Here is a 10,615-nt window from a genome sequence, read left to right on the forward strand (position 1 = left end):
CCAAAAAATGGGTAACAATTGTATCGAAAACAGATAAACGAGCATACCTTTTTATGTTAGGGGGTGTTTGAGTTGAATATTTCGTCTTGAAACATATAAAGCAAGAGTATTTGATATAATTTTATATCATCTCGATTCAGGTTCTATCATTTTTATGTATCAAGGCTACAGGTTGACTTTATAGTATAAGAAATTCACAGCACTAAAAGATGAAATGTATGGGTCAAGTGAAATACCTTTCTAATGAATCACAAAAACAAAGTAGGTGTGTTCGAATAGCTAATAGCTGGATGGTAAAAATGCATATCTTCGAAAAAGCATAGTTGTTTGTGTGTAATAATTAGGGTTTATAGTCTTCAACCACTGAAACTTTTAGTCTGCCCCTCCACGAAATATATAATTAGAATTTTTCAAAATGTTCATGAATTTTCGAAAATTCCACCTGACAACCGATCAGACAATAGTTTTAAGTTGACTCAATGCAGACAAGAACATTAACTGATGCTCATTAGCTAGTAGATACATTTGTCTTTTAAAATACAACTGACATATAAGGATCGTAATGGTGCTATGTGGATAAATTTATCGGTTTTAAAGAACTAAATTGGCAGCGCTTCATCCCTACAATGACTTCCATTTCTACGATTGTAAAAATGAACTGGCGAACTGGTAATGGGGAGATAATTTTGACGAAGTGGAATCCTGACTGTTTGGCACTATTTGATTACCTAAATGTATCGAAAGTTCTATTCAATATTTTTATATCAAGGTTGTTGATATTGAATTGTTATTGTTGACATTAGTTTTTTTTTTGCAGACCAGTGAAAGTAGGTTCTTAAAATTGAACACTTGAACACTTTAATATAACAATAAATAGATGTCGTATGATTGCATATTAGACAACTCTATTCTAAATTTAACAAATAAAGATAGTCGGTAAGATGAATTCGTTACGTAGTGTTCGTTTGACCTAATACGATATGTACGGGGTCAGTAAATTCCATATTGGGCTCGAGCATCGCTCTCATCCCATATGAAATCTACTGACCCCGTATATATCGCATTAAGGCAGCAACCATTTGATTTTCTGGGGGGGGGGGGGGGGGGGGGTTATGGTTTTTTTTCTGGACAAATTTTTTTTTCACCTGCGGCGAAAAACAATCTATTTTTTTCGCGACAAGTCGAAAACAATTTTTTCCTTTAATTTTAGTGGTTGCTGCCTAAGTCACTAGCACACTATGTAACTAAAAGTACACGAGCGGTATTACCCGCTTCCACATTGACTGTTCTTCTCTCTGAATATGAAAAAAAAATAACAAATTCATAAATTAAGAATTGAAATATTCATTTGAAATGTATCTCATTGAAACATACAAAAAATACAAAAGTAATAAATAATCAAGTGCATAAAAGATGTTTGATAACATTATTTTTTGTGTCTATTTTCAGCATTTAGAATATGTCCATAACGTTTCGCCATGAACGTCTACAGTCTGTACCTGGTAGGTTGCTTATATGGTATATATTTCACTGAGTCGTGCCGGTGCACTCGACTCCCATCTTATTTGACTAGAATTGTCAGTTTTACTATTGAAGGTCGGTGGTATATTCAGAGCACTCCAGCTCCGCCTACCAAAAATAAAATGACCGCCATGAAATAGAACAATAGTGTTGAAAGTGGTATCAAATTAATCGTTTAATCGATCAATCAATCAATATTTCACAGTATTCATGCACGATTGTGTTTTTATATGTTCATAAAAAATGATAATTTGGAAATCGTTTGATATCCACTCGGTTCATTTATTTTCAATATACCGGTAGCAGTAAACGAGACTATGGCGAGTTTATTATAACTATTTGAATTAAATAACGTTGTTGCTGGATAACAATGGATAAGCCAATCAAATAACGCCTATTTTCATATAACTTTTTCGTATAACATTCTGGGCAGTGTGATGCGAAAAATATATCTACATGGAAGATCGAACTACTATATCACTAGCCAGTCAAGGTTGTTTAATAGCTCGAATCTCTTTTTACCAGCATACATTGTGTATTTTAAGGTGCAGCTATTGTCACATGTAGAATCGACGTAATGTTAATTCAACAGCAGCAGTTTTTATATGTGTGTGTGTTCTATATTGTCCTCGTCGTTCGTATTAGTTTCGTATTAAGTACATCTGAAACATCCCAAACCCCATCTAGGCCATACAAATATAGTCTCTTTGTGCCACGGGTGCACATTTGGAACAGGATCTGCTTATCCTCCCGATGCACCAGTGATCTCCCCCAGTTTTTGGTGGGGTTAGTGTTGCTCAGTTTTTAGTTTTCAACTTATTATAGATATAAGAAGATGTGGTATGAGTACCAATGAGACAACTCTATATCCGGGTCACAATTTGCAAATTTAAAGTAAACCATTATAGGTAAAATTGCGGTCTTCAACACGAAGGCTTGGCAAACACAGAAAAGTAAGCTACGAAGGGCCCCAAACGTGGCGAATGTAAAACCATTCAAATAGGAATCCCAACGGTCTAACATATTTAAGGTAGTTCCACATCAACAAACGACAACTACTGAACATCAGGTTTATGACTTAGGACCGGTGCAAACATGTTATCAGTGTGCATGTCCCTCTTGTATTTTTTGCCTCTCTTAACATCATATTATATTTATTTTATTTAATTGACATTTTTGGGAAAGAATTTCAATGCCAAAACATTTGTCAAACGCCGCTTAATTCTAGAAACGAAATTGTAATTATTTTGGCGATCTAATTGTGCTCTTTGTTCAACAATGAGATTCGGAAACAAAGCAAATATGTATTAATTTGGTGGCTGAAATAGACATATATCAAACAGCATAATATGTATGACAACTTACGTATTTAGTTCTTAAATCATATTTTCAGATAATGTCATTATGGAAGCTCTCTGAATCCAGTGTCAGCTTTTATTGTCCTGTTCAGTCACATTGGAAACAAAGAGCAGAGAAGTATTGCGGTTCTATAAACAGTTACTTTTGATTGTTTAATCATAACAAACATAATTTTACTGAATTTTGTAGAAAACGCAATGACTTTGAATCGGCAGGTAATACACTTTTTACTCATGTTATAAGTACATGTCTTAGAAATAACACATTTTACACGTGTAGTATTAATGGGTGATTTTTTTTTATCATAAATTGTTTTCTGTGTAATAGATTAATAAACTTCTAACTGATGCATTGTTATTTTGATATATTGGTACAGATACAACTAGAAGTCAAGTTTAATATTGAGGATTTTCCCTCTCGCCGAATGCAATTAATAAGCTGTATACAAAATAGATAAGTTAACTTTTATAAAACAAAATGTTTATGTTTGCTACTTGTTACATGTACCTATGGGAAAACATGTATTTCTGTTTAGGCTACAAATTCATTGTTGCTGGGTCATCTAAAGGAACACTGCGAGGCGCTTATTGTAATAGTGATTTCTACCAACCTTTCAAATTCCTATCTTCTGGAAACAGTCGCTGTGTTTTTAAAAAATCTCACTGCAGTGAGGAGGGACAAGTCGTTTATAGAAATGGTACCAGCAGAAAGGATAGATCATGTCGTTGTGATTATACGAGAGGATATGATTTCATAAATAAACCAAGACACCGATGTTATTGTGTACCATCCGAGGAAGATTGTTCCTGTCATCTTAAGATATGTCAATCTGATTACATATTATCACAAGGTACATAACGTCACAGTACCCAAATTGCACCGAGTACCCAATGCAAATTGCACCTACTGAACGAAAATAGCTGCGGAAATCTTACAAGTTTTATTTGAGACAAAAACAATTTGAATTTGTATGATTTGACATTATACACGTATTTCAGCATAAGTAAATATATTTAAATATGAACAAAAGGTTCACAATATATATCAACAGATAAAGTATTTACTGTAAAATTAAAATCTACGGAAACGTCGCCATGCGACGTTCACAAAAGGTCATCTTTTAAAAATGAGCAAATAAAATATGTTACACGCATCCATTTCTTAAAAATGAATATAATAAGCATGGACTAATGTCAAATTGTTCTAAATATTTGAAGAAACAGAACAAAACATCTGTTATACGATTTTTAAGGATGTGAATTTAAGCATGGATGCAATTTGGGTACTCCCCATTACAGAATCATGGACCGTTTGGAGATCAATTCAGATCCTTTTTCTATGATTCAATATGGATTCAAAATTAATTAGGTGTAACTATATAGTAAATAAGGATACATCTACAAATAAACCCAGAATGGAAACTTTTGTTTGGAGCATAAAAAAACGTAGGTGAAAAAACTGTCAAAATAGGTGCAATGTGGGTACCCTCACGTTACACTGACAGATTTTCAAAGAACGTTTTTTTCTTAGTCTTTTGCAAATGACAAATAAATGATGACGATAACATAAGTATGCTTTGCGTGATGTTCTTTCCTCTACTCATATACTAATAAGGAGGATACAGTGTTTGCTTTCAATTCGAATATTGTTGACCGTTTTGTACTTGACATTTATATATTATAAACATTCTAACAAAATTTATAGTATTAAACTTGGTCATTTCAAGCAAAAAGAAAACCAAAATGATCCTAAAAAAACATAGTGACAGGACTAAAATATATAAGAGCTTAAGCCGTATACGAAATTATGCTGTGATTATCAGTTTAATGATTTGAGAGTTTACTTATCACTCTAGACGTAAACGATTTGCGGTTAAGAAGATGTGTATCAAACGCTTGTATGAGTTGTGTACTTTATTAATACACGTTGTTCATAGATCTTTTTAAACATAAGCGAATGCGAGTTCAAATTATTTTCCTTGGAATGATAAGATGGCTGCTGAACCGGCTTTAAAGCACAATAAAACGTGAACATTGTGTTACATGTACATTTAGGCAGTAAGTTTGTATTGGTGAATTAAGGATGATGAAGAATAACTGACAGTCTAAGTCAAGCTGTTTCTACGAGTAATTACTCCTACCAAATGTTGATAAGCTAGCGATCAATGTGTAAAAAACAGTTGACAACATTTCCATCGAGACATTTGTAAATAATTATAGGAATGTATTTTTTCCAGAAAAAACTCAATGTATGCTATACGCTGAGTCCTTAGCACAAATCCGTTCCCAACAAGTCCATTGTAATCTTATATAATATATTGTAATAAAAACTGCACTTGGATAGTTTTAATGTGTTAAAGGAAGATGTTTTAGTTGTAATGTCTTACAGATTATGAGTGTCAAAAACAAAACGAAGTAAAACCAACCTATAACTGTGAATCAATAGCAACTGTCGTGTAAGTATTTCTTGAAGTCGACAGATAAAGACTACGGTAACCCTTTTTGAATTATGTTTTAGAACAGATATTTCATAAGATTAACTAACTCTTGACGGTGACTGTAAATTTTGTAAAAAAGGATCACTTCAACTGTACTATTTTTTGTTTTGGTGTAATAGCTTCCTTGTTATCAATGACTCTGTATCAAGTAAATAGTGACATGAAATGTACGTGTTCGTCTACTGAATCAAAACGAGTTCCGTCAACTATCAATCTTCGATACCGAACTCCGAAACAGCGGTTACGTCCTCTTTACTACGCTACGTTGTAGCGAAGCAACGTCACCACTGTTTCGGAGTTTGCTTCGATACAAGTATTCGTAATAGCAAACAACTATTGCAGCCTAAGTAAATGGTGAAACAATAAGCAAAATATAAAGTTTTGAAAAATGAGAAGGTAAAACATTTTAAATGGAAATTTTAACTGACATATATGTCGAAAACAAACTGACGTTACCATGGTAAAAACCGAAAAACAACGAAAAGATAAACAACATACACAAAACACCGATGCATAGAAAACCGATAGATTGAGCAGCCCGAACTTCACTGTAACTGGGGGTGATCTTAAAGTGGCGTTTGATTTGACGTGCTTTTGAAACTATATGAGCGTTTGGTTAGTCCTATGATATGATATATCATATAGAGCAGGTGTAAAGACTGCAACTATTATTCTTGTACGACATAGTGTCATAAAAAATTGCTGTAAGATTAAGAAAATGTGAAATAATTGCATTTAAGTTTTACAAAGGGTGGAGGTAAGCATTGTACATCTTGTGCGGCCATCAATTATGTTTTATTGAAAAAAGAAAATATACACCAAATACTGCAGATACTGACGACATGCAGTTTTTTTTTTGGTGTGCGACAATTGGGATGTGTTAACTCGGTTAAGCCACATTACAAAAAAGTAAAATCACAAAAATACAATACTCCGAGGAAAATTCAAATCAGCAAGTCCTTAATCAAATGGTAAAATTAAAGCTCAAACACTTCAAATAAATTGACAACAACTGTCATATACATTGTTGTACCTGACTTGTTCCAGGTATTTTTTTATGTACAAAATGATGGATTTAACCTTGTTTTGAATGCTAGCTAAACCTCTGACTTGTATGCCAGTTGCATGAAGTTAAATTATATTGACAACGATGTATGAACAAAACAAAAAGACATATGTTTTTCTATGGTCGGGTTGTTGTCTCTTTGGTACATTCCCCATTTCCATTCTCAATTTTATGATAGGTAAACATGTCAAAAATAGGGGTACATCAGTCAACATTGTGTTATTATCGTTATCACTATAAAAACAAACAAATATGCTAAGTTAAACAAACATTGGCACAATAACATGATGACGGGATGTATAGGTACACATGCAGATACTGATGTTTTGTCATTTTTAGTGATATTTTTTTAAAATGGTTTATTAAGAGGGAGGTTTGTCTAACGATAAAACTAGTTTCAACCCGCTATTTGTTTTTCTTAAAATGTCTTGTTCCAATTCAGGGATATGGAGTTGTTATCATATAGTAAGTCTGTTTCAATGTATGCTGGCGTTTGTTTTTGTTGAACTTCGGTGTTTCTGTTGTTCCGTTAATTATTATATTTGGTCCTTTGTTTTCCTCTTATAATGGATGTGTTTCCTTCGGTTTTAGTTTATAACCCAGTTTTGTATATTAATTACTTTTGAGCAGCGTTATACTACTGTTGCCTTTTCTATGTTTTTTTGTTGTCATTTATAGATGTGATAGTGTGCTAGGATGCATTCCTGTACATGGTAAGATTTCGCTTCATAACTACATAATTATATGCATATTGCAAATAACATTATATACATCAAAATATCTGGCTAGCAATGGCGTAAAGGTAGTATGGAAGTCTTTAACCATTAGGGGTAGTTTTATAGAAGATATCAATATGCCTGGATCTAAATATTTTAATTAAAATACTTAATCAGACCTTTCATGAATAAGGCCATTAGTTTTCTCGTTTGAATTATTTTACATTGTCATTTTGGGGCCTTTTATAGCTGACTATGCGGTATGGGCTTTGCTCATTGTTGAAGGCCGTACGGTGACCTATTGTTGTTAATTTCTGTGTCATTTTGGTATCTTGTGGAGAGTTGTCTCATTAGTAATCATACCACATCTTCTTTTTTAATATATATATATATATATATAGATTTATACATTTCTAAGAATGTAATTAAAATGCTAATAAAGCCACGTGATTGAAATATCATAATTTCCAAAACAAATTAAAAAAATCAAAGCTATCCATTAAGGAAGGGATGATACAACCGACTAATTTTGTGAGACAAGAATCATAGCCTTATCTGCAAATTTTGAATTGTTTTTTTCTTTGATTGTTATACTTGTAGCTTGGATTTTGGTCGGCTAGTGATACTTAAATATCGATAACTGACTAGTACATGTATCTATATCAGAAACTTAATTGTTTGCTTCAAACAAATATACTAGTAAAGTAGAAGTGTTTTTAATTTATGTTTTGTCTGGTTTGTATTAATCTTATGAAACCTTTTCAACTAATTTATACTGTTTGTTCTTATGTTGTGCTGTTAAACTACTGTCCCGGGTTAAACATTGTTTAAACCCGCCAAAGTCTGTATGTGTCTGTCCCAAGTCAGGAGATTGTACATGTAGTTCAGTTGTCGTAGATCGTTCCTGTCTGTCATATTTGGTTTTTGTAAGCTGTTATGTTATAAATTAGGCCGTTAGCTTTCTCAATTTAATTGTTGCATATTTTTCAAATCTATATAGGGATCTTTTATAGCTGGTTATACTTTATGGGTTTTTCTCATGGGTTGCCTATAATAGCCCACATCCACTCATTTGAACTTTGGTGGATATTATTGTCATTGGAAATCATACCATGTCTCCTTATGTTTACATTGACTTATGTTCAACAACAAAAAAAGCGCCTAAAAATGTAAGAAACAAACTCATTATAGATAACAGCATTCAATGTATACGCTAGACACGCATTTCGTCTACAAAAGACCCAGCAGTGACGCCAGAATCTAATACTTAATAATTAAGTTAAAAAGGCCAAATAAAGTGCGAACATGACGAGCATTGAGGACCCGCACAAACGAGTCTGAAAAGACGGAAATACAACTACGCGTTTGTCAAGAAATTATGTAGGGAGAGAGGATGAATAAATAGCGGGAAAATAAATGTTCTAGCACATCCACAGAGCAAGCACAATCACATCTGATATAAAAGGCTGGCGTAAAACGGGTTTTACGAAAAGAAACCGATGATTTGTGCAACCTGTTTGTCCATTCATGGTAGTATATAAAGTGTTTTTCAATGTATACAAATTAAACACAGACTCGTTAGATGTTAAACAGCCACACATACTTTATCTATACATTTCATCATTTCGTGTTTATTACAAAGTGTTTCTATATTACAGATTGTTTGCCTCCGTGATCAGAGACTTTTTTTAGATTTTAAATTAAGGTGCAAAAAGTTAACTTAGTATTAAGTTATAATTTTATATACATTCGACTCTTGTCTGTCTATTTTCTCTATACATGTCTAATGGGACATGGTGTCAAAATGAAAACTGGGGCCGCGAATCGATACATGGTGCCGAAAAGTTCGTATCAGTTAAGACATTCTTCATATATGCAATGCAAAAAATTCCTTATTCGATAAAAGAATATATCAGGAATGCTTTATATACACACATAAGTTTATGGAAGAAAGTAAAACATCGTGAGAAAAAAAAATAGACCAATGCCTTTATATCTGAGTCTATTCACCTCGAGCTTCATATACAATTCTCAGATGTATTCATCAAACTTAATAGAAATTTATTTAAAGCGTCTGTCTAACCCGGGAATTTGTTGATCACCTTTAGTTTTTATATAAGTGGTCATTATAATAAATGTTTTTATGTTTAAGATATTGAGAGATTCACTCGAAATATGACAGTCCCGATGAAAGTAGATAAAACAGTTACTGCTTATTGTAAGTAACACTCTTTCGCTATCTGTACAAAAGGCAAATATGATTAACAATAAGATAAAAACAATTTTAACAGAGAGGCGGCAGATACCGGAGGGACATTCAAGTTCATAATATGAAAATAACAACATTTATTTTGCAACACCATGCCTAACCAACTTTATCAATTTACGTTTTATACATTTCGATATTGATTAGACAAATGATTACCAAAAATAGTTATTAATTCGGTTCGATGTAATTTACAAAGTAGTTTATTTCCAGTCAATATGATAATTTAAAGTATAAATCATAGGTGTTCGTGTGCAGTCAACAGTTATTTGGACGAACTCATGTATAAATTTGGTATTTACGGCTCGCGCGGCACTGTTGATTTTGGATAGCAATGCATCGGTTCAGACATGTAAGATAAACTTAAAAATTTATCAACGTTGGTATATATACTGAGTGCCATTGAAAACGCAACACTTGGTTTTTCAAAAATAAAATTTATATTAGAAATCATAATCTTTCAAAATGAATTGTTCTTGAAAATTAACAATTCTAACAATAGATCGATATCAAACAAAAATGTTTCATTGTCATCTTTCGGGCGCAATAGATAAACGAAACATCCAATGTCGAATCATCAAATCACAGTCCTAACTAAAAATGTTACAACCCCGTGGTGCAGCGCAATCTCGACAGCGCCGTGGAATTGATCATCCCGGACGTTTAATGTGATCTCGAGGAATGTTATTCCACTTGTCCTGTAAAGCAAACTCAAGCTGACTTTATGATATTGGTGGTGGTTTTCATCTAAACCATGTCAAATCTGATGCAAAATTTGCTCTATCGGACCTAAATCTGGCGAAACGCACGACTTTTGGCCAAGGTGGGTGCCAAACGTCTATGTAACCACCACTGACGATTTTTGGTACATAATGAATGATTTTTGGTACATAATGAATGATTTTTGGTCTACAGAATTCGATGTTTACACAAGACGGCCGTTTAGATGTCGGCTGTGGTCCTCTTTAACCGTTGAATTTCTGCGCAAATGGTGCTTTACTGAAATTGCTCCATAGGATCTACCATGACCACCATTGAACTCACGTGACCTTTGGACATCCATCAGAGTCGATATCGGATATGTTAAAAGACCAAATGTATCGGTTTTGCTGAGCGTTTCTTGCTTTTTGAACCCCGGGATGTGGCTTATCATTAACTGATCCATTTTTGTTGAATTTGTGGATGATTTG

The 10,615-nt window shown here is 33.3% G+C and overlaps 1 protein-coding gene across 2 annotated transcripts; it reads left to right on the forward strand.

The window, feature by feature from the left end:
- The first annotated feature begins 1,439 nt into the window (after positions 1 to 1,439).
- Positions 1,440 to 9,594, forward strand: LOC139526126 (uncharacterized). Of its 2 annotated transcripts, XR_011665140.1 has the most exons (6): positions 1,440 to 1,502; positions 2,915 to 3,095; positions 3,416 to 3,730; positions 5,269 to 5,335; positions 7,122 to 7,156; positions 9,312 to 9,594. XR_011665140.1 is itself a non-coding variant. In XM_071321267.1 (4 exons), exons 1-4 carry the CDS (start codon positions 3,400 to 3,402, stop codon positions 9,383 to 9,385), a joined length of 507 nt encoding a protein of 168 aa, XP_071177368.1. In that variant the 5' UTR covers positions 3,386 to 3,399; the 3' UTR covers positions 9,386 to 9,594. The 2 variants fall into 2 exon arrangements, 1 of the variants encoding a protein (XP_071177368.1); XM_071321267.1 differs by lacking the exons at positions 1,440 to 1,502; positions 2,915 to 3,095 and having other exon boundaries at positions 3,386 to 3,730.
- The last annotated feature ends 1,021 nt before the right edge of the window (positions 9,595 to 10,615 follow it).

This window comes from Mytilus edulis, chromosome 6, assembly GCF_963676685.1.
Source record: "Mytilus edulis chromosome 6, xbMytEdul2.2, whole genome shotgun sequence".
Classification (NCBI taxonomy): domain Eukaryota; kingdom Metazoa; phylum Mollusca; class Bivalvia; order Mytilida; family Mytilidae; genus Mytilus; species Mytilus edulis.

Bases quoted from the DNA above. Each gene is read 5' to 3' on its own strand.
- LOC139526126 (XM_071321267.1), top strand. From the start codon at position 3,400: ATGTATTTCTGTTTAGGCTACAAATTCATTGTTGCTGGGTCATCTAAA. The intron at 5,336-7,121 runs GTAAGTATTTCT...TGTCATTTATAG, and splicing joins GAATCAATAGCAACTGTCGT to ATGTGATAGTGTGCTAGGAT. The intron at 7,157-9,311 runs GTAAGATTTCGC...TTTATGTTTAAG, and splicing joins AGGATGCATTCCTGTACATG to ATATTGAGAGATTCACTCGA.